At 37.1% G+C, this 25,870-nt stretch overlaps 1 protein-coding gene across 3 annotated transcripts in view; it reads right to left on the minus strand.

Moving 5' to 3' along the window:
• NBN (nibrin) overlaps nt 1-25,870 on the minus strand; it is a 58,530-nt gene that overhangs the window by 18,189 nt on the left and 14,471 nt on the right. For all 3 annotated transcript variants that reach the window (XM_010353855.2, XM_010353854.2, XM_030937534.1), the window contains exons 6-11: nt 20,112-20,229; nt 19,293-19,486; nt 13,290-13,387; nt 7,288-7,417; nt 3,817-4,089; nt 1,783-2,224 (exon numbers count right to left, since the gene is read on the minus strand). In XM_010353855.2, the coding sequence (XP_010352157.1) occupies nt 1,783-2,224; nt 3,817-4,089; nt 7,288-7,417; nt 13,290-13,387; nt 19,293-19,486; nt 20,112-20,229 (1,255 nt within the window). The remainder of the gene's footprint in view (nt 1-1,782; nt 2,225-3,816; nt 4,090-7,287; nt 7,418-13,289; nt 13,388-19,292; nt 19,487-20,111; nt 20,230-25,870) is intronic.

Below are 25,870 nucleotides of genomic sequence, written 5' to 3' on the forward strand. Positions count from 1 at the left end.
ATAAAAAAAAAAAAAACCTCTGTCTCTGAAGTTCTCACTCTGGCTGCAAAATGGAATCCGATAATTCAACATTCATTCTCTCTTTCTTCCTTAAATATAAGTCTTTATCAAGGACAGCAATGTGCCAAGTTTAAAACATTTCCAGACTCTTCTAGATTGAGGATAGAAAGTGGCTAAATTATATCCAATTCTGGCCAATAACAAAAGTTATCAAGTTGGGTTTCTGAGAAAGCTCCTTAGAAAACAGGCAGGAATTCACCTGGAAAGGCCTTTACCCTGTCCCCTCATCATCACATTCTTCCTCCCTGGAAAGTAGACTTGATGGTTGGAGGCATCCTCTCAAAGAGCGGAAAGACAGACACCTAGTAAATTAATACCATGGAAAGCAGCTCTGATTATCTACTTCCAGGCTACTTTTATAGAGGAAAAAAGATTCTATCTTATGGAAGCCACTAATTTTAGAATTTTTAAAAATACCAAAGGAATTCTTAGCTAACACAATGAGGGAACTTATCCTGGGAAGGAAAATCAGATATACTGAATGAAAATCTCTGGGGCTCTGGTCTGGGAATCTATATTTTCAAAAAGCTTACCAGCTGACTTCAATGCAGCTGGTCCACAGAAGGGCATTTAGGATCACTTAGAAGAACTAACGAATAATGGGGATACCCTTGCCTATACGAAGATAACAATATACAGGCCAAATAGGACATAACGTTCTGTTTTTTGAGGAGTAGTTACAGATTTATAAGGTCCTTGATAAACTCTAGGTTCTCAACTGCTTAGCTAATAAACTATAACTACCATTCACTTAATCCTATCCTTTCGCCTATTCCTGTCCTTATTGTGCAGGTGTTATAGGAGAGGATTACCATAGCCGTGAATGAGTGGAGTTAATGAAACCATGTTGGAGATCAGAATATTAAAGTTTTACCTCATCAGGTCTGTGCTCTCATCTAAAGAGCTAACAAATCTACAGTCAGATCAACTTACTGATGTATATAAAAAAGAAAATAATCTGAGGTGTTTTCATAGATCAAAATAGGTAAGACAAATTATCAACATTCATGAAAATAGACAAGGACATTAAAAAACCTAAATGAAAATGCAGTTCTCACTCATAGGTGGGAACTGAACAATGAGATCACTTGGACTTGGGAAAGGGAATATCACACACCGGGGCCTATCACGGGGAGGGGGGAGGGGGGAGGGATTGCATTGGGAGTTATACCTGATGTAAATGACGAGTTGATGGGTGCTGACAAGTTGATGGGTGCAGCACACCAACATGGCACAAGTATACATATGTAACAAACCTGCACGTTATGCACATGTACCCTAGAACTTAAAGTTTAATAAAAATAAAAAATTAAAAAATTAAAAAAAAAAAAAGAAAATGCAAATTCCTAGTGATGTTATATCCTAAAAATTTATTGAGTAGATACTTAGTTTTACTAACTTCATCTTTCTGTGCCTGTTTCTTATACTGAAGTATCTCCTACACTTATCATCACAGCCAAATGTCTAATAGTATAGCCGAATTTGGAAATCTATTAAAACCATCTTATATAAAAGTTTAATTTGTGGTCATTTATTTTACACTACTGAAGAATCACTGTACTTTTAACATTTACCATTCACCTTATCAACCTACAAATTCCTATAGTACTGAGTGTTAAAAACATTAATGGATGCTCATACTGTCAATACAAAATCGAAAGTACCTGTTAACATTCTAAGCTTCTGTGTACTACTATACCTCTCATTTAAAATGTTACTTACAGATATTTTGTTACTTTCTGGTACTGCTTCATCACTGAAAGTCTCATTTGTTTCTATATCCATCCTTGGCCTTTTTCTAATATTGACATCTTCCTCTTGTTTTTGAACTTTCACACCAGTTTCTAAATCTGGTTTTGTGTCCTTGAATAACTGTTCCAATACTTCATCTTCTATGGCCACATCATCCATTTCTCTTTTTTTATTTGATCGTAGCTTTTCTGAAGCATGAGATTTACTGGTTTTCACACTGGATTTTAAATCTGTATCTGTAAATAAGTTATCGTCGGAGTTTGTGTCCACAGGCTCATGCTGAGATAGATGCTGCTCCTTATTTTTCCATAATGAGGGTGTAGCAGGTTGTGTTTGTTCTAAAACAGAACAAGACATTTCTATTCTTGCTGATTTACATGAAGACATTTCTTGATTTTCTTCATCCCTTTCCCTTAGATTTAAAAAAAAAAGAAGAAAACAAAACAAGAAAATGAACACAGCTAAGTAATCTTTTAGTTTGGCAAAATTCATCACTCCCTTCATTTAGTTCACAATGTACTCTTGATTTTATTAATTAACACTATTACTGGAAATCAACAAATAGACCTTTGAAAACAGTGCAGAACTCACATTTCTGCTGTTTTGATAGAACTGATGGACCCTGTGGCTAAAGCAGTATGGTGATTGCTATCTTCTCTGCTTAAGTTGCATTAGTTGATAAATTACAGGAAAAGGCAGAAAAATATAAAAATACAAAGAACATGTTGCCAGGAGACAGCAGCTTACTTTATAATGTAGTGAGGTTGTGGGCAGGGAAAATTACTCTGGGAATATAACCTGATGGGTTAATGAGAGATGGATTTAAGATAGTAAGTCAGAGTGACTAAATCTACAATACGGTACTGACTGTATACTGCAAATGCTATGTGAATATATCACTAAAAGTTTCCTACACAATACTGTATCATTCATTCAATAAATACCAAACACTTTATGCAAACACACTAAGCCCATAGAGGACACAAAGACCTGGGACTCTGTTCTCCAGGAGTTTACTGGATTCATGTTGAACTAGAATAGTCAACCCAATGTTCTATTAACACTAATTTAATGCCAAGGTACTGGACAAACCAACCAATCAAGAGGTTTTTGTAATAATTTAGGTGGTCAGAAATTGAACCTGGCAATAGATGGAAATGGAGGGACTGATAGACACTGAAAATAACAATCAAAAACAGTGATTTCAGGAGCCAGAGGATAAAGAGTCAAAAATTGTAACAATGTAAGCTATTTTACTAAAAAAAAAGAAATCACATTGGGTGAGAGGACAGAAAAAGTTTTCAGGTCTATTACTGGGGAAACAGCATGAAACCCCTGTAGAAAAGAAGTAAAGCTTAAAGGAAAAGTTAGGGCCAAATATGTTGATTGTCAGTAATAAAGTCTCAAAACCTGAAAGTAGAGTATAAAGAGCAGTAGGGGGAAGGAAAGAAGTCCTCCAAAGTTCATACAGAAATGGGAGAAATAACATCATCTTTTCTGAGAAGCTTAACAGGGACGGTACAAGACAAAAGGCAGTAGTAGCTAGAGGAAGAAACCAGGTCAAGAGAAGGTTTTCAAAAATAAAGGTGAGATTGAACTTTTGAAAACAGAAGAAAAAAATCTAGGATGATCAATATATTCAAAATATGGAAATTGAGAAAATAATTGATGGAATATGGTATTAGAGGGAGTGAGAGTGGTTCTCAAGGAAAACCAGCAGAAATATGATTTTAGAACTGAGATGGGAGCTTAGTTCTTATTGAAGAGAATTGCGGCAAGTAAAACAATACATAAGTACATGTATAGAAGGAGATAAAGGAGAAGCTGTCTAGTGGCTCTAGTGAAGGAGATCAGGGACATTTCTGAGAGGGAAAGGGGTCAAAAAGCCGCAGCAGGAGAAGCATACTTAATCAGAACAGACTTAAGACAATACCATTCTACAACAGGATAAAAAAACTTTCCTATTTTTTTTCAGAGACATGAGAGAAGTTATCAAAAACAGACCTTTTTTTGGTAGACGGCTGAAAGTAGTTTCTGATGGAGTTGGTCTGCTGCTGCTGAGAAGCCCTATCTTTACTTTTATTTATACTTGGCAATTTAGTTGGTGAAAGCTGATAGTTTGGGATTCTCATCTTAGCTAAAGTATTTGATACCATACTATTATTATTGGAGCTTGTTTTGCAGGACTCCTTTACAGTGGGTGCGTCTTGTGAAAGCATTCTGATTTTCTGTTCCATTTTGAAGACTTTGATTTCTTTCGGCCTTTCACTCAAATCCCTGTAGAAAAAGGAATGAATGCAAGGTAAACAATCAAGTTACAGCAACTTTAATATAGAAACAAAGATTGTTAAATAGTTCTAATGTAATATAATTTTAAAAGATAATTTTTAGACAACAATATACTGAATATATTTTACCATCCCAAGAAAGCAACTCCTTTATTACCTAAGCAAAGGATGATACCTTACTCTTCTTCACCCACTAGAGCACATATTGTTGCTCTACTATAGATGACTGACAAACACACAAAGAATACCAACTTAGGATAGCCTATTGTAAGTTAAACTAGGTTATAATCCTAGGCAATTTCCGTTTTGTTTAAAAATTTTTAATTATTCCCACATAAAATCACTATTATTATGGTACTTTCATTATTATTTATTATTATATTATTATAGTACTTTTTTATTAAAAACGGAAAATCAGAATAAAGTCACATATAAGATATTCAGGTCACTGTAAATGAACTGATATGATAATATTTCAGTCAGATGGCAGGCTCTAGAATAGAACAGAACTCTAGATTACCAGAAAAATATTTTAAACACACATGCACAGAGTATACTTTTACATACTTTTTACTTTTATAAAGTATGGTTAAATTAGACACTGCCATTGCTATTCTTATTTTACAGAAAAAAAAAAAAAAGGTCAGGCTGTCATTCAAGCAACTTCCAAAACCTTAACAATTTCTCTTGAAAAAGTTAAATCTGGCCTCAATATGAGTGTAGCAAAAATTAAAATAAGTATGGTTTAATATAGTGATATCTTAAGTATCTTAATATGAACACTTCATTATGTAATATTTAAAATAAAAAAAAATTGTTATAAATAGAAAATAACAAATAATATAAAAGCGCGAACCCCTTCCATTCAAAAAAACAAAATAAAACCCCTCTTCAGATAAAGAACCATAGAAAAACTATCTTTATGGACAACTATTAACTATTTAAATAGCGAGGTAGACACATATAAAGTATCTTCAAAATTACAAGTGATATTCAAATATAGGCAACATCATACAATACAAATACATGTATTTCAAACTTATCTCACCAGTTACAAATAAGTTGAACAACTCTTTCCAGTCATCCATGTACATTTGCAAGGAATAAAAAAACTATCCCAAGACAGGAGTTGCCAAGCTACAGCCTGTAGGCCAAATCTGGTCTGCCACTTATTTTTATAAACACAGTTACTAGAACACAAAACTTTCAATTACAGTCACCAACACCATATAATGATATTTCTATCAACAATGGACTGCAATATATGATGCTGGTCCCATAAGATTATAAAGAAGCTGAAAAATTGCTATCACCTACTGACAGCACACTGCAACCCATTAGGTGTCTATGGTGATGTTGGTGTAAACAAACCCATGTTGCCAATCATATAAAAGTATAGCACAGTAGCACATACAATTAGGTACAACACATAATACTTGATAATAACAATGACTATGTTACTGGTTAATGTATTTACTATATTATACTTTTTATCGTTAGAATGCACTCCTTCATATATACATATATATATATATATATATATAAAGAACTTTAAAAAGGTCTCAGGCAGTCCCTTCAGGAGGGATTCCAGAAGACACTGTTATCATAGGAGATGACAGCTCCATGTGTGTTAGTGTCCCTGAAGACTTTCCAGTGGGACAGGATGTGGGGGTGGAAGACAGTGATTGTGATGATCCTAACCCCGTGCAGGCCTAAGCTAACATGTATGTTGATGTCTTTGTTTTTAACAAAAAAGTTTAAAAAGTAAAACAAAATATAAAAATTTGAAAACAGAAAAGCTTAATGAATAATATGAAGAAAATATTTTTGCACAGCTATACAATATTTTAAGTGTTTTAAGCTAAGTATTATTAAAGTTTACAGAGTACAAGTTACAGTAAGCTAAGGTTAATTTATTATTGAAGAAAGATTTTTTGTATATAAATTTAGTGTAGTCTAAATGTAGTGCCAATAAGGCAACGATCAGGTACAGTAATGTCCTAGGCCTTCACATTCACTTACCACTCACTCACTGACTTACCCAGAACAGCTTCCAGTCCCACAAGCTCCATTCATGGTGTCTTCTTACACAGGTATACCATTTTTTATCTTTTATACAATATTTTTTCTGTACCTTTTCTATGTTTAAATACACAAATACTTCCCATAGTGTTACAACTGCCTACAGTATCAATATAGTAACATGCCATATACATGTGTAGCCTAGGAGAAATAGGCTATACCAGCAGTTCCCATCCTTTTTGGCAACAGGACCAGATTCCTGGTGAGGTTCCAGGTTTGCTGGTGTGGGGAGAGGCGGGAAACAGTTTCGGGATAATTCAAGCATATTTATTGTGCACTTTATTTCTATTACTATTATATTGTAATATATAATGAAATAATTATACAACTCTCCATAACGTAGAGTCAGTGAGGGCCTTAAGCTCGTTTTCCTGCAACTAGACAGTCCCATCTGAGGGTGATGGGAGACAGTGACAGATCATCAGGCATTAGATTATCATAAGAACCTAGATCCCTCACGTGTACAGCTCACAATAGGGTTTGCGCTCAGATGAGAATCTAATGCTGCCGCTGATCTGACAGGAGGTGGAGCTCAGGCAGTAATGCGAGCAATGGCGAGCAGCTGTAAATAAAGATGAAGTTTTGCTAGCTTGCCCACTGATCACCTACTGCTGTGTGGCCTGGTTCTTAACAGGTCATGGACTGATACTGTGGCTGAGAGATTAGGAACCCCTGGGCTATCTATACTATACGGCCTGGCATATAGTACTCTATACCACGTAGGTTTATGTCAACACACTGTTCAATGTTCACACAATGCCGAAATTGTGTAAGGAAGCATTTCTTGGAAAGTATCCTTGTCTTTAAGAGATTACGTATTGTCTCTTGACAAAGACTACATATCATCTATGGCCGCTTTCATGCTACAATGGCAGAGTTGAGGAGCTGGGACAGAGATCAACAGTCCTCAAAACTGAAAATAACTACTCGCCGCTCCTTTACAGAAAACCTGCTGACCCTTGTCCTAAGATACCATTTTCCCAGGGATCCCACTCTTCCATGCTTTCTCTCTCAAGAGACAACCTGATAAAGGTATTACTTCCTGAATACACTATTAATTTATTGATAGAATAATAACAATAGTTTGGTAACAAAGAAGCTTTACCATGTATCTGCTTGTTCTGATTCTGTGTCAGCTACGCATGTTGTAGTGTTCACTGGGGCGCTTGGCATTAGTTTTTCATCAACTGACAAGTCTTGTGAAAGGCTTGGTCCTGGAGTTGTTGTCTTTAATCCTGTAAATCACACAAATAGGAAGAAATAATCACAACTGCGAGATACAAGATGAACATCTGGTCACTTAAAACTGTTAAGACTATGCCATGCTGAGGGGATTAACCAGGGAATACTGCACATGGTTTTCTCCAATGATTGGCACCAACAAACACAAAACAGTCTATAAGCAGCCTGCTGGCATCTATGATGGGCTTATCTAAACCAAATCATTTTAAAGCTACATCAGACCCTTTGTGCTAAAGTATTATCAACTGAAAGAAAAATAAAATAAGCAAATTCGAATTCAAATTATCTTTTAAGTCCATGGGCCAAAAAATTAGATTTATTCCCCCACAGAAAGTATACACACCCTACCATGTATACAAATCAGAATCAATGAGTTTTATTTTCATAAGGAATACATTATTTGAAACAAATCATGTAAAACCATCTTAGACATAAACTTTTGGCTACTCCAGAAAACCATAATGATTACCTCATCTTTTCATTTATCAGTTCAAGTGCCACCCTTCTGGAATACTTTTTTTCTTAACACTTTTTAAAGGTTTATTATCATTATTATTATTTTTTAGACAAAGTCTCGCTCTGTCACCAGCCTGGAGTGCAGTGGCGCAATCTTGGCGCTCACTGCAACCTCTACCTTCCAGGTTCAAGCGATTTTCCTGCCTCAGCCTCCCGAGTAGCTGGGACTACAGCCGTGCACCACCCCGCCCAGCTGTTTTTGTATTTTGTATTTTTAGTATCACCACGTTGGCCAGGGTGGTCTCGATCTCTTGACCTCATGATCCGCCCGCCTCGGCCTCCCAAAGTGCTGGGATTATAGGCATGAGCCACGGCGCCCGACCTGGAATACTTCTTTTCAATCTCCCACACTGAATTAAGAGCTCTCCAATTCTGCTTCCATATCACCATGCACATCATTCTATTAACAATTCAAGCCAGGTGCAGTGCTTCACGCCTGTAATCCCAGCACTTTGGGAGGCTGAGGCAGGAGGATCACTTGAGCCCAGGAGTGTGAGCCCAGCCTGGGCAACACCAGGAGACCCCATCTCTACAAAAAATAAACAAACTCGCCAGGCATGGTGGCACACACCTGCGGTCCAAGCTAATTGGGAGGCCAAAGTGGGAGGATCACTTGAGCCCAGGAGGTCAAGGCTGCAGTGAGCCATGATTGTGCCATGGCACTCCAGCCTGAGACCCTATCTCAAAAAACAACAAAAAAGCAATAAACAAAATTCACTTATGACTAGCTGGGTGACCTGTGTCAAGTCACTTAACTTCTCTATGCTTCCATTTCTTCATCTATAAAAGAGAATAATTATAACACCCACCTCACAAAGTTGTTTGGAGGATTAAATAGCCCCTGGAAAAATGCTTGGAACATAGCAAGCACTGTGTCAGCATTAGCTGTTATCATTATCATCACTTTACTTGTTTACTTGCTACTTTTTCCCTTGTTAGACTGGTGTATCCTTGAGAATAAGGACTAAGTCTTGCATATTTCTACATTACCAGTACCTAGAGCGATATTTGGTATAGAATAGATGTAAAAAAGTTTACAGATTAAATTGTTAACTGAAAAAATTTTTAAGTTGATGTTTACTAAATACCCAAGCTAAATTATTCTGTTAGGTCCTTGTGACATAGGATATGCTTAATAAATATTTATTAATAATTCTAAATTCAGATACTTAAATGACTTCTGCCACTTTCCCGACGTGACCTCTAGAAGCTCACTGGCATTTCCTTTAAGACACATATCTCTAGAATTCATTTTCACTTGCACGTAAGTTTGGAAAGAGTAACAATTATAAATGTTTATATAATCACTGAGTAATTTACTATAGGCTTGGCGAGGTGGCTCGCTGCTGCTCAGTACTTTGGGAGGATGAGGCAGGAGGACTGCTTGAGACCAGGAGTTAAAGAGACCAGCCTGGTCAACACTGTGAGACTTCACTTCAACAAAAAAATTTAAAAATTGGCTGGGCATGGTGGTACGCACCTATAGTCCCAGCTACTCAGGAGGCTGAGGCAGGAGGATTGCTCGCGCCCAGGAATTCAAGGCTGCAGTGAGTTACGATCATGCCACTGTACTCCAGCCTGGGTGACAGAGCGAGACTTTATGAAATAATAATAAGCTAATGACCCAAAAATAACGGATGTTTGTTGACAGATTACTTACAATTTTCTCCTTGTTAAAAATACCATAAGGGCAGGAACTTGGTCTCATATATTCACCTCTTTATTTCAAATGCTTGCCATAACACAGGTATGCAACAAATGTTCAATAAATATTTGTTGAATAACAAAAGAGTGAATATAAAAACAAAGGAAGGAGGAGAGAGAAGGGAGACGCATTCACTCTGTTCCCCCAAACATGGTTGTGCTACAAAATTATTTTAGTATCAGAGGATTATGACTTGGAACCCACATAAAACTACCTATGAACATGTGCAGGAAGTAATACTACTTACAGTGTACTTTTTAATTCACTTTCATGACTCTGTTTCTATACGAAATAATACATTAGAAAAAAGTACCAGTCTGGTAGTCAGAAAACCAAATTTTAGAATTGGCTTGGCCATGAAGTAGTTATAGACCTTAACTTTTCTCAGCCTTGATATACCTTATCTTTTAATAGAATAATTAGATGATCTCTAAGGCCCTTTCATCTATAAACACAATTTCGACAGTGGTTGACAAAATTTTGTTGCTCCACACTGGAAAACATAATCTTGTGTACCAATAGCTTAGTTCAATTATGCAAAATATTTATACCTACTACAAACAAGTACCATGCTTGCTGCTGTTAGGGGATCCCAAATTAGTAAGAGCCTACAATGTATCTACTGGCTGAAAGAGGCGTGCAAACAACTGGTTATATCCAAAGTAGGAAGAAACTCCGGCTGGAATGCAAAAGAGCTACTGAGTATAGAAACAATAGTTAAATCTGACTTGGAGGAGTTGGGAGGGAAAACAATTTAGAAGACCCTCACTTAGGAGGTAATCATTTGTAGAATGAGTCAGATTTTGACGAGCAGTACTGAGCATTCTAGGAATGGAACGTTATGATCAAGGCGAGGAAGTGTGGGAACTATCAAAAAATATGGCACATATATTCTGTAGAGAGGCTATGTAAAAAAGCTGAGGATGGGAGGAGGAAGGCTGCAGCTAAACTACTGGGGACTCAGAAGTCTAGACAAAGGGTCTTGGAGATTTATTCTGTGGATAATAAGAGCTAGTTGAAGTTTTTCAGAAAAGAAGGTAATTTAATAGTGGCATAGTGAAATATTAACTGTAGAGATGAATTTGGAGTAAGGACCATTACTAGAGCAATTATTAATACAATCAGCTCTCCAGAGAGAAGGATGTAGAGGGTTCAAATAGGGCACTGGCTGTGAGAAGGGGACAGTCACAGACCTCTTGAGCAGAAGCTGTACAGTGAGAATTTCAGGTCTTGGTGATAAAATGGAAAAGGAAGAATAAAAAATGACCAGAGTTTCCAGTCTGAGTGCTTCTTCTTTTTATATAAAAGAAGACTCCTCTCTAGTTCATTTCTTCCCAAGATTATTCTAATTTAGTGGTTTCTGGAGTTTGTATAGGAAACAGGAGCTTAAAAATCAAAACAAACCAAAAATCTCAGGTGTCTAGGATGCATTTCAGAACGTTTCTGAATCATGGAGAATGTACATTTGAATTAAAGATTGCTTCTGAAGCATAATATCTAGTTGAGAACTGATTTTCTAAACAGAGAAACACAGGACAGTGACCCCAAATGTGTGCTGAGACAAGGGGAGCTACTAACTTAGACTTAATCACCATTTTTATATGTTTGTTGTAGTTAAAGCCTAAAATTACTGATACTGGTCTTTTTTCTGTAACTGAACAGAAATCTATCAACAAAATAATATGTATAGCACCTGCTAGTTCCAAAAGTTGGGCATATTTCTAGTAGACAAGGAAGGAGTAGTTCCTCCAAGAATATGGCTCTCTTTGGCGTCCACATTTAAAAAGTTCCCTTGCCAGGAGTTTGAAGAGTTGGTCTTTAGCTTTTCACTTGATGGATGAATTCTAGGAATTTGGTGAAAATATTAATCATATCACAATTCCACCAAAATAAGTTATTGGGATATATTTAAAACTTCACAAGCACTTAGGATTCTGTGTATTTGAAGGTTACCTATGTACAGACACAAACATACCCAGTATACTCAATGGGATAGGGTAGAGATATCAGTTGAATCAACATTCTTATCCAAATAATAAAAACAGCCTGTCAAATTTTATCAGATGTCTATCCTTTTGCATCAGCTCCCAATCATCCCTACACCACCATTTCTCAAAACGTCACACATTAAAATATAAGCCATTTGCACTGCAATGTAATAATGTCACAATAGCTTTAAGATTCAGTTTGAACCAATTACTTGCTATGTGACCTCCAGCTAATTTCCTAACCTCTCTGTCCGTCAGTTCCCTCATCTATGAAAAGTAGATGATGCCCTTCCCTCTATCTTACAAGGATTGTTTTGCAGATTAAAGTTTGATGATGTACGTAAAGTGCTTACTCTAGTCTCTGCACACACCAGAGGCAGCAGTTATTATTACTACTCATGGTTACTAATGATCTACATATCTAATAGCTTCCTGGTCATTAGGCCCTAATGGCTAACTCCTTCCAAAATTTAGCTTAGCACATTCCTTACTTGTTTAAACCAAAGTTGCAGAGCACAAGGAGATACACGGACTGACTCCACAGTGGCCATTCAATGGACTACAGTGAATGATGCTCCCGGGAGTGTGCAACACAGTGGTGCTGTTCTCTAACTTGTCTCTTTTTGCCCAAGTTCAATAGCTGCTGATGAAATAACTACAGAACAAATCCAGGAAGGAAATAAATATATATAGGAATACAGAATGGATGCTCTGAGAGTTAGGCAAATTAGAAAAGTTAGTAGAGAGAATAAATGTAAAAATCTCCAAGGTAAAAAAGCAAGAAGAAAATAAAGAAACCATTTTTACAACAGCTTATTAAAAAAATTTTTTAAACTATGGAAATGTGTTTTAAATAATAAAGGGGAAATAGTGACTGTCTCTGAATATATTGACTTTCGTGATCAACAGTGAGATTATTATAACGCACAGTCTTCATCTCAGTAAATGGCACCACCATCCACCCAGTTACTTACGCCAGGAAACTAGGAGTCATTTCCATAGGAAAGTCCCACCAGGTCTAGTTCTAAAATATATCCTGAACCTGTTCATTTTCCTGCATCTCTACTACTATCATGCTGGTCCAAGGCACCAGGCTCTTTCACATCTAGATTTCCACAACAGCATTCTACTCATATCTCCTCTTACATTGTTGACCCTCAGAATTCTCCACTCAAACCTAAGAGCGATCTGTTCCTTCTACCTGGAATTATCCACCACCCAGATCCTCACAAATCTGCCTTTTCTCATCATTCAGGACACATGGCTCAATTGTCACCTCCTGAGACTTTCCTTGAATACCTATCTAAAACAGCCTACTACCATCACTATTACATACCTCACCTAGTTTTACCGGTCTTTATACTTGGCTCGACCTGAACTTATTATGTATGTTTGTTTGCTTGTTTACTAAATCCTGATCTTCAGAACATAAAGTTTACAATAACACGGATCTCACTTTATTTACCACTTCATAACAGTGTCTGCTACATGGTAGCCATAAATATTTACAGAATGAATAAATGAAAGTATAAATGGATGAATTGTAAAATATAATGAATATGCTCACCCCTAGCAAGTATATAAGCAACATATATTTAGCTTATCAATTTACATAATAAATTTGCTAACGAATCAATAAAATCATGCTTTAATTACCGGTACTGGGATGGCCCTGAGGATCACAGTAATTCTTTGTAGTCATGAATATCACCGCCAATCCAATTTCTGCTTCAGGAATAGGTCTAAGACCTTGCCTATTAGAATAAAATAGTTGAAGTATAATAATACATTAAAACTAGCAACTTTTATTAAGACAATGTCAAGATAAAGCAACCTCTTTTTTTTTTCTCCCAAATAATTTTACGGTATAGACAAAATTTTAAATGTAGAGTACTATAATAGTTTACTCGCTGGGGCACTGTTACGTTGACGAGTCCACCATCTTTCAGTAACTCCATTAACTTCACCTGTAAAAGAAGGGGCTAAAGAATATAGACCTTCCCAGTTGTACAATTCTACCATTTTTGGAATAAAAAGAAAACAGTACTACCCACATTAAACAACAGAACAGGCTTTTATAGTCAGGCATGGTGGCTCACACCTGTAATCCCAGCACTCTGGGAGGTTGAGGCAGGTGGATCACCTGAGGTCAAGAGTTTGAGACCAGCCTGGCCAACATGGTAAACCCTCGTCTCTACTAAAAATACAAAAATTAGCTGGGTGTAGTGGTGCACGCTTGTAATCCCAGCTACTTGAAAGGCTGAGGCAAGAGAATCGCCTGAACTTGTGAGGTGGAGGTTGCAGTGAGCTGAGATCATGCCACTGCACTCCAGTCTGGATGACAGCATGAGACTCCATCTCAAAAAAAATAAAAAATAAAAAATTAAAAATAACAACAGGCTTTTACAAACAAATCTATGGATACTATGATCCTAAGATGAAACTTCAAAGAGAAGAAAAAAAGAAGGGAGAGAGGAAGGATGGAGAGAAGTAGACAGAATTATACCTAAGGTATATCTATACATGTGTTACAACTTTAAGTATAGTAAATCAAATCATTTTGCCAAATTTACATGTATTAAGGTATCTTCACATTAAAGGAATCTTATGGTGAACCTATTTTTTGTTGTTCTGTAAGGTCAATTACTGATTTTTATATAAACAAAAATATACCATTTAATATCATATAAAAATTACACCTCAAATTTTAACAAAGAAAAACGATGTGTCTTTTAATACTCATTGTAAAGTTTTTTTTTTTTTTGGTTTTTTTTTTTTTTGAGACACAGTCTCGCTCTTTTGCCCAGGCTGGAGTGCAGTGGCACAATCATGGCTCACTGCAACCTCTGCCTCCTAGATTCAGACAATTCTCGTGCCCTCAGCTTCCCAAGTTGCTGGAACCACAGGTATGTACCACCACATCCAGCTAATTTTTGTATTTTTAGTAGGGATGGGGTTTCACTATGTTGGCCAGGTTGGTCTCGAACTCCTGGCCTCAAGTGATCTGCCTTTCTCAGCCTCCCAAAGTGCTGGGGTTACAGGCGTGAACCACCTTGCTCGGTCAAGATATTTTAAATGGTTAGTTTGTAAGGTCTTTTTCAAATGCTTAATGTGTCTTTTTGTGTGTATTGAGCTTACTTCAATAGGATTCAGTTACATGTGCAATTAAAGTATCAGACTAAAAAAATAAAATTTTAAAAAGCTTTATAATTGAGTGATCACATATACCTACCTATAATTCAGGTAATTCAAAACTGGTGTTTTATTACTCTACTAACTTTTGCAACTATAAATTATACTATATGAATTAGTTATAAAGAATGGTTACGTAAAATAGAAACATTTTAATACATATTTAATAATGCTCTACAGAAATTACATCACCCTTAATGGAGAAACACTGGAAGCATTTATTTTAAAGTCAACAGTGAGATAAATGTGGACATTATCACCACTTCTAGTCAACACTGCTCTGGAGGTCCCAGTTGGTATGAAACAAAGAGACAGAAAAAAGAGGTATCAGAGAAACAAGGATTAGAAAGGAGGATGGAAACATTCCTTATAGATGATATGATTTACAGAAAAGACTATAGATAAATTATTAGGAAAAAAGAGGAATCTGGCAAGACGGCTGGATATAAGATGAATATCTGAATGTCAGCTGAATTTCTTTACAGCAGTAGTGAACTAGAAAAAGTAAACTGACAACATCATTCACTTATAATATCAGAGAATATGTACTAGCTAGGAATAAATACAGTAAGATATTCAAGATCTCTATACACAAAGTATAAATTCTATTAAGAGATTTCAAGAAAACTTAAATAAATGGAGATACCACATTCAAGGACAAAAATAATTAAAATTTATATAAATTGTTAAGTCTCAAGTTTACTTGTAGATTCAGTGCGCTTCCTAATCAAAATCCAAACAAAATTTAGCAAAAGATGATTCTAAATGTAAATGAAAAAATAAAGGGCCAGGAATAGCCAGGATGCTTCCGAAGAAGAGCAAAAAAAGACTTGTTCTACCAGCTAGGAGGACTTCATGAAGTTGTACTAATTAAGACAATGTGGTATTGGTACAAAGAAAGGCAGACTGCTGAACGAAAAAGAATAAAATCAAAAACACAGAAGTGCATGTACGTAACTTTGGTATAAAACAGAATTCCAGATAAGTTAAAAACAAATGTCAAAAACAAAAGATGGTATCAAAATACTAGTAAAAAACATAGGTGATTCTCTTTAAAGCACTGATTAACACAGAAAAGATTTTTACTATATAGCAGGTCCTCAAATAACAGCATTTCATTCAGTGTCATTTCGTTATAACATCGGCAAGAAAAAAACTGATTCCTAACCAGGGCCGCTGTCTGTGTGGAGTTTGCACTCTCCCCCAGTGTCTGTGTGGGTTTTCTGTGTGTACTCTGCTTTACTACCACATTCCAAAGATGTACACATTAGGTGAACTGGTGTGTCCAAATTGTCCCAGTCTGAGTGACTGTGGGTGGGTGTGTCAGTGTGCTCTGCAATGGAATAGTGTCCTATCCAAGGTTGGTTCCCACCTTGCACTCTGAGCTGCTGACTAGGCTCTGGCCATCCACAACTGTTAACTGGATTCCGGATGACAGTCACTTCACACAGGAGAAAACTGGGCTAGGGGTAACCATGTAAGTTATTTTCAAAGATCTGGCTGGTATTTTAGATGATAGATTTTTTTCAGACACTTACTGTCTGAAAAATAACTAATTAAATAATTGGTGAACAAAATAAATGTGTATTATGCACAGATCAATGATGAGCATGTGTCACAGACCAAGGATTATGATTCATCCAATTCTGTGAAAGGCTGGGGAACAGGTCAGGAAAGAAGGAAAAGCAGGAGGAGATAATAAAGAGAAAATAATTAAATTAATAACAGGAAGAGTTACCAAAATTTGAGCTGAGATACCAGAAAAAGGCCTCAGCAAGAACAAAAATCAGGATTGTATTGTTCCCCTGGACTTCTAATCTTCTCCAGAAGACACTTAATCTTTACCACAGATTTCCTATACTCACTTCTGACATCTAGAGTCATGGCAATCACCGATCACAACGTTGCCCTGTTGAAGTTCGGTCAATAGCTGGCTTTACTGGCCACTCTGCTTCATATAATTGTTCCTTCATTGGCTTGAACTAAGTCAACAGGTATTATTTTAAGTGACAGTCTTTCTCAAAGTATAATACTGCACTCCCTCCAAAAAATGTATTGTGGTGAGGTGCGGTGGCTCACACCTATAATCCCAGCACTTTGGGAGACTGAGGCAGGCAGATCACTTGAGCTCAGGAGTTCGAGACCAGCCTGGGCAACGTGGCAAAACTCACTCTCATAATAAAGAAATTAGCAGCAGCGTGGTGGCGTCCACCTGTAGTCCCAGCTACTTGGAAGGCTGAGGCAGGAGAATTGCTTGAGCCTGAGAGGCGGAGGCTGCAGTGAGTCAAGATCACACCATTGCACTCCATCCTGGGGCAAGGGAGTGAAACCCTGTCTCAACCCCCACCCCCACCAAAAACCCTAAAAACTATATCATAACAGGAGCCAAGTGTCACCTCATGATCAAGCCGCCAGCGTCTGAGCTACCTGGTACTCCATCTACTTTTTTTTTAACCTCAGGGTGTCAATATATGCTGAAAGTAAAGAGCCTGGCCTCCAGAATCCAACTGCCTGGGCTCACATCCTGGCGACCATGCTCACTGACTCTGCTATATGCAAACCCCCTTCTGCCTCACTTCCCTCATCTGCACAGTGAGGACCACAGCAGTAAATAATATATAGGTTGAGGATTAAATGTTTATACATACAGAAATTCTTAGGACAGGACCTGCTATGTAGGATAATTTTTTCATTATTATTACGTATTACTGCTATTGCTCTGCCTGGCACATGCTTTCTCTGGCTCTTTGAAAAACTGGTCAGAGGTAAGACATTGTGTAAAAAGAGGCCTTCTCTGTTTAGAGTAAGCTTCTTCCCCACTGCCAGGTTACTGCTTCCTTTATATACATGTGTAATGATTTGTTTACTTGTCTTTCTGTGTCTCTCCCTCTAGACAGTAAGCTCCAGTGATGGCAGGGACCATGACTATCTTGTTTTTCATTATATTTCCAGTGCCTAAAACACAATAGAACTACAGTAAATTTGTGTTGTAGTAGTAAGATAGTATTTTTGTTATATAGTACATCTTCTTTTTTACAGTAGTTAATACATTTCAATTAAGTAAAATATTTATAGGATAGATGACTAAAATTTTACTTTTTATTTCAGCAAGCCTGTAAGAGAAAAATAGAAAATCCCCATGGTCAGAAGGATTCCTGGGACAGGAAAAATGAATCTTTTGTAGGAAGTTGGCTGTGGACTTTTCAGGCATATAAACACTTTAGGACTCACCTACTTTTTGCTACATGAAGAGCAATTTAGTCAGAAGACTGCCAAGCCTGGTATTTCTATAATACGTACTGGCTTCAACAATGCTAAGACTATTAATGCAAATTAAGGTCTAAGGAAAATCCTTCAGTTAGCTCTTTTACAGTCTCCCTCCACACTACAAACATCATTTCAACCAATCTGCCTTTTTTTCTGCTTTCCCATAATAGCCTATATAAGGATAGAAATGTTTGTATGTCTTTCTAATGGGTAATAACCATCAAAAGGCAACTACATTTCAACTCTAGGCAACTGCAGAAAACCTTTCACCTTTGAGTTTTAACTTTCTTAAATGCAACATATTCTGTAAAAAAAGTTAATACTTTGCTAATTTACAGAGGTAAATTCTACAAATTCTATTAAAGTAACAAAAGAGCATAAAATATTTTTCAGTAAAACTGTCATGAATAAAGATATTCTATATCTAATATAGCAAGTCACAATTAATTTTCAAGTATACTACACTATAAAACCTTTTATTAATTCTTGTATCAGCCGGGTGCAGTAGCTCACGCCTGTAATCCTAGCACTTTGGGAGGCCGAGGTGGGTGGATCATCTGAGTACAGGAGTTTGAGACCAGTCTGGCCAACATGTTGAAACCCCGTCTCTACTAAAAATACAAAAATTAGCTGGGTGTGGTGGTGCACACCTGTAGTCCTGCTACTAGGGTGGCTGAGGCAGAGGATCGTTTGAACCCAGAAGGCGGAGGTTGCAGTGAGCCAAGATTGTGCCACTGCACTCCAGCCTGGGCAACCGAGTAAGACCCTGTATCAAAAAAATAAAAAATAGGCCAGGTGTGGTAGCTCATACCACTAATCTCAGCACTTTGGGAGGCCGAGGCAGGTGGATCACCTGAGGTCAGGAGTTCAAGACCAGCCCGGCCAACATAGTGAAACCCTGTCTTTACCAAAAGTACAAAAATTAGCTGTGCATGGTGGCGGGCACCTGTAATCCCAGCTACTCAGGAGACTGAGGTAGGAGAATCACTTGAACCCAGGAGGCAGAAGTTGCAGTGAGACAAGATGGCGCCGCTGTACTCCAACCTGGGTGAGAAGAGCAAGACTCCGTCTCAAAATAAATAAACAATAAAAAAAAAATTCTTGTATCTACTTTTACGATATTAGGTGAAAAGCAACAAAAAAGGTTAAACATAAAATCTCCTACTTGCAGTTTTCTACTAATAAAGAATAATTCTATACCTTTGGAGCATATCCATTATTGACTGAATCCATTTCTTCTGAGAGTCAGGAATTAAGGTCTGTGAGTTTGTTATTCCTGTATCAACAACACACGTTTCCGGAGCCAAAAAGAAATTATGTTCTTCTTCATTTTCTTCTGTTATCAACCTAGCTTCCCCACCTCCAAAGACAACTGCAGAACTCAATTTCTTATGCTAAAAATGGAAGGAAACATTTTAAAAAGTAAAATTCAATAATGTCTTGAACACATTCTTATAAGAATTTGATTTGGGAAACACAGAAGTACAATTCAAGAAGACTTGGTGCTACTTCTGGAGTAGGTAATTTCAGCTCCCACTCTGAGAAAGTCCCTAGTTCAACAGGTCTCTGCAGCCCTGGAACTGTTACACTCTCTGTGGTTCCTCATCACACTTCCTAACAGCACTGTAACTGTGGGCTTATCTGCATTTCTCCACTACAACATCAACTCTCGGAAACCCCATTCTGTCACACAGAACATATTCAACAGATTGAACTTCTTTAGTTAGCTTACTACCTAAAGAGGTTTAGCTTACTAACTAAAGAAGTTAAAACTAAGTTTCCTGTCCTCCTCACTTGTGTATTTATGAATAGGCCAGTTATCACAGATTTTAAGAAACCCTGTAATCACAGCCATGATCACTGACTGGGCAGGTCTGGTGCCTGGGCGGTTTTTTATTCTACTTCACACTTTCACACAAAATCCCAAAACGAAATACATCAACAGCTATTGATAAGAGTTAATAATGCATTCTAGTTTGTAAAGTATTCTTCAGGAAAATTTAGCTTATAAATAATTACCTGTTTGGCACTCAAAAATATAAATGTTTTCCCTTTGAAGATTTGTTTTCTTTCCTGTCGTCCTGACAGATCAACATTTTTACTTCCAATAGACGGTTCATCAAGAGGTGGGTAAAAACTGTAAAAATAATTAAAGTATATTCTAATTACATACTACTATGTTTGTTATTAAATTTGTAAATGGAGTGATTATCTGACACTCAAAAGGCATAATTTCCATAATACCATTATAGCAATTTTTTTTTTCTAGGTAAGAATTTTATCTGGGACAAAATGACAAAAAGCATCTAATTGCCTTTTCTAGAAATATGGTGGCAGGTGACACAAAGAGCTAGAATTGATCATTAAGACCTCAAAATAAATAATCCAAGGTAGACAATCATAACAATATGAACATTAAACACACATGACTCAAACAAGGTAACTGAATTACAAAAGGCTGAGAGAAACATCCATAAAGATCAAATTCTATTAGCATCTTGTGTTTGCTTAGGAGCCAATATCTATTAAAACGCTCATGTTTCAATTCTATTAACACAATCTATTATGAGTGTTTTGTTAGAGATCTCTTTGGAGAAGTTCAGGAAATTTTTAAACTTACATTACTTACTCAGTTTAAATAAAATTTACAAAACAAGACTAAAGAATATAACATTTTAGCTCTTTAATTTAATGCTATAAGAACATCTTAATCATCCATGAAAATAAAGGAAAATAAGAAAATGGAGAAATATCAACAGATAATTCTTAAGCCTCTCATCAGTCTAGAGTTTCAACTTCCTGCCCAGCCACCAGACCTGCCCAGTCAGTGATCATGGCTGTGATTACAGGGTTTCTTAAAATCTGTGATAACTGGCCTATTTATAAATACACAAGAGAGGAGGACAGGAAACTTAGTTTTAACTTCTTTAGTTAGTAAGCTAAACCTCTTTAGGTAGTTCAGATCCTTTGCTACAGGTGTTCATAACTGACCAGCATTTCAACTTCTCTCTCTTCCTTTTAGTAAAAATTACTAATCAATGATGATGATGATAAGGGGACAATGTAGGGAGGGAGAAATTCACAACCTGGACAATCAGTCACAAATCAAGAGTTAACTATCTGCAGAGATCAACATCCAGCATGGTAAAAACATTGCAGTCATTAAGAGTCACCATCCAGCATTTTAGAACTAATTACCTTACATCTTTCCCCTGGACTTCTCCTTGGAAACATACATGTTTCATAAAGTAAAGCTGAGTTATGATTGAAAAGTTATATTACTTTAAAATTTTTTTGATAACTGATGCATGTATTTTAATTTCACTACAATGGATGCTATAAGTCTATTTTAAAGTAATGATTTCCGGAAGCTGCAATCTCAAATGAGTTATCTGCAGGCAAGAGCAGACTCACTTGGCAGGACAGAATGCAGGACACTGTGTTAGTTCTGGTTTTTCTAAATAACCAACTTTAAAATTCTATTTATTTTACTTGTAAAATATACAGAGAACAGTGGAAACTATTTTAACTGTTAACAAAAACTAAATCTACAATAAGAGTACTGGAAAGTTAGTAGACATTCGGACACATAAAAAGGATCAATTTTAGTATCTCTTTGAATTCTTTTTATCCCTTATCTCTTAATAAATATTCCCCCATAACTTACACCTCTTTTTTAGTGTAAAAGCTAACTAACACTTTACTTATATACAAATAACTAGTTTACCAGTTAGTCCACACAATAATGTAACAACACTACGACAGATTACAGAGCCAGTTACAGACAAAAACAGTAAGTAAATACTTAACACATATGACTGTGTGTTACAGTCATATATGACTACAACACTATGAGTAGATGTGAGATTCTTCCTGCTTTCCCAAAACACTAAAGTTGAATGATTTTTAAATTATCTACCGCTTTATATTATTCACATTATCATTCTTAATTATGCCATAGATAATAGTTTACAGTAGCCAGGGAGCAGCTAACTGTATCTTAGTTCAATGAAGTCTGAGCCAGGTTCCTAAACATACATGTATGGTAGCCTGTTAGGCCTCTCTAACAACTCTACCAGAGTTCTAACTTTATTAGTGTGATTCTTTAACAGCTGACTCCTCCACTAAGTGCCATGAGGGCAGAAACTGTAACTTTTTTTGGCTCATCATTATATCCTCAAGTCTATCTTGCCTGCTTCACAGCAGGCGTTCAATACATATTTAGAAATAAACTGACATTACAAAATATAAATAAAAATTCAATCTAATAATTTAAAAGTGAATAAAAAGTATAAACATTCTTCAATTCCCTCAAGTATAGATTTGAGTATTAAAATTCTAGAACTTGTACAATGTATTTTGGTTTTGTTTTGAGAACACTGATAAATTTGAGCCCCAATACTTGGTAACATCAATCTTGAACAAAAAAATACAAAACTGTATTATCTACAAGCTAACCAAATGCTGGCCATGACTCCAACACGGGTTATTCTTAGTAATACATATATTTGATATATGATAGATACATTCATACATAGATTAATTAATACAGTGATTAAAAAACACTATGTTCTAGAACTTCAAATACCTACATAAGCCTTCTTTACCAGTATAATGATGAGAACGAGAAAGAAGAGACTAGTGATGAATGTGAAGAGATCATTAAAAAATTATTTCTGAAGCATTACATTCTAGAAGTTTTAAAGCATTTCTGACACTCTAGTAATTTAATAAACTAGTACAAAAACTGGAAAACAGGAAAGTAACCTGTCAGAAACCTAGGTTAGAAGCATATTGACTGAATATAATGATACTACAAATATAAAGTGATCTCCAATTTCTATCATTAAAAAATTAAAATGTTTTGGGTTCATTTACACAGAAACTTCAAGAGCTACAAATAATTATGTTTTATTACATAGTAATTGGTACATATTATGAATCATACATTCTATAAAATGATGTTAATCTAGAAATGTTGCTTTTTCCCATTCACATTTTCTACTTAAATTCATTACATGATCTTCAATACATTTCATCTAACCTACAATATATCATCTTCACTTCTGTACCAAGATTTTGCAAATACAGAATTTTTCTGAATCTATGTATAATTCTGGCTCTAGAAACTGTATCCCAAGCCACACATATTTATTTGTCCAATAACTGGACAGCTGCTTATTTCATTAGTCCTGCAGGCATACGTTCATAATTTCTAGAACCATTTACTATATGGCTTTATTTATTTATTTTTTTTGGTGATCTGGAAAAGGCTAGAGTGACATCCACAATTTGCAAATGTGAGGTTCTATCTCCTGAAAAAAATTACGAATACTAGCTAAATTTCTCGCCTTTGATTTAAATTAACTATGTAAGGTGGCCTCTATAAGCTTCCTAAACTGTCAAACTTTCATTTAGTGAGATTATTTCAGGCCAATGTGTCTTTTGGGTCTGAGATTTGATTACCAGCTGATAAGCCAACCTGTTCCTGTTTCATGGATGCTGGCAGAAGACAAACACTCCTGAGTCACAGCAAAGCAAGTAGCATGAGCCCCAGTATGTTTGCTGCAGGTCTCCTCTCTGACTAGGTCCCATAGGTAAGACGTAGCGGGTACATACAGTGGTGTGTGTTACAGGAGAGAGGAATACTGAACTTGGGAAACCACCAGTATTACAACAGGCCATAAGCAAGCCTACATTTTGTCACAGGAAGGAAACATTACTTCATCCCTCGAGGTTTCTCACTGCAAACATACCCTCGAGAAATGGTCTGCATAAAGGAGAGTCAAGGCCTTGCATTCTTGGCCTATTCAGCAAATTGTTTATGAATGCAAGGGACCCATGGAGGACTCCATCCCTCACGAGTATCTCCCTAAAACAATACTTGTTGCTTGAAATAATTAATACACCATCCCACAACATGACTTTGTAAAAACTCAAATAAAAGCCAACTCCCCCTCCTTTCTAGGGGATAATCTCCTTACATTTAGACATATAAATCTCCTCTATTAGAGCACAGATTATCGAAATTAAACACTCCTTTCAAATGTATTCTTCTAAAAATGACTTCATCTACTTCAGCTACTTTGATGACAGTCAAGGAAAATGAGATACTGCAAATCATTTTATGTACATGAAGTTATAACTGTCATATCCTGTTTCTTGATAACAGTGCAAAGATGTAGACATAGCTGTACTAAATAAGACTGTACATTTTATTGGAAAAAAAATTATAGTATGCCTCCTAATTTAAATCCAGGACTAGCAGTCATACTTTTTTGGAACATTAGAGGTACTTACGTAATCAACAGAGTTACCACAATTTATTTCACATCCCTTTCGTAACCCATTCCTTCTACTAGTTAATGTTTATAAACTGAATCTTTTTTCTGTTAATTGAGTACTCAGACAAATGAGCTTTCAACAAGCACATCAAAATGGATCCAGATAGGTACAGGACTCTATTAAGGCAAATAACTACATACATTCAAAAATTTTATTATCAATTGCCATCATCAAACATGGGCTAATAGAATAAATAACCTGTTCTAGTTAACACCGAATTAGGAGTTATTCAACAATCTTATGGTAGGGATGTTGCATAGTCGTCATGTACATTGATACAATCAAAAACTGAATCTAGAAACAAATTATGTTGAACTTGATCAAAAACAACCCTAGGTTAAACACAACTGACAATCTGAACAAAAAGAGGAATCAACGACTAATTTTAAAAACTCCAAGACTGGGGGGGCGGAGCAAGATGGCCGAATAGGAACAACTCCAGTCTCCAACTCCCAGCGCGAGCGACACAGAAGACCGGTGATTTCTGCATTTTCAACTGAGGTACTGGGGTCATCTCACTAGGGAGTGCCGGACAATCGGTGCTGGTCAGCTGCTGCAGCCTGACCAGCGAGAGCTGAAGCAGGGCGAGGCATCGCCTCACCTGGAAGCGCAAGGGGGAAGGGGATCCGTTTTCCTAGCCAGGGGAACTGAGACACACAACACCTGGAAAATCGGGTAACTCCCACCCCAATACTGCGCTGTAAGCATACAGGCATTCCAGGAGAATATATCCCACACCTGGCCGGGAGGGTCCCACGCCCACGAAGCCTCCCTCACTGCTAACACAGCAGTCTGCCGCGATCTATCCGCAAGGCAGCAGCGAGGCTGGGGGAGGGGCGCCCGCCATTGCTGAGGCTTAAGTAGGTAAACAAAGCCGCTGGGAAGCTCGAACTGGGTGGAGCTCACAGCAGCTCAAGGAAGCCTGCCTGTCTCTGTAGTCTCCACCTCTGGGGACAGCGCACAGCTGAAGACCAACAGGGGAAGTAGCGGGAGACGGTGCAGACGCGAACGACTCTGTCTGACAGCTCTGGGGAGAGCCGCGGATCTCCCAACGCGGAGGTTGAGATCTGAGAACGGACAGACTGCCTGCTCAGGTGTGTCCCTGACCCCTGAGTAGCCTAGCTGGGAGAAATCCCCCACTAGGGGCAGTCTGACACCCCACACCTCACAGGGTGGAGTACACCCCTGAGAGGACACTTCCAAAGGAAGAATCAGACAGGTACACTCGCTGTTCAGCAATATTCTATCTTCGGCAACCTCTGCTGCTGATACCCAGGCAAACAGGGTCTGGAGAGGACCTCAAGCAATCTCCAACAGACCAACAGAGAGTCCTTCTGACTGTCAGAAGGAAAACTATCAAACAGGAAGGACACCTATACCAAAACCCCATCAGTTCGTCACCACCATCAAAGACCAGAGACAGATAAAACCAC

The sequence above is a fragment of the Rhinopithecus roxellana genome, chromosome 9 (genome assembly GCF_007565055.1).
Source record: "Rhinopithecus roxellana isolate Shanxi Qingling chromosome 9, ASM756505v1, whole genome shotgun sequence".
In the NCBI taxonomy this organism is placed as follows: domain Eukaryota; kingdom Metazoa; phylum Chordata; class Mammalia; order Primates; family Cercopithecidae; genus Rhinopithecus; species Rhinopithecus roxellana.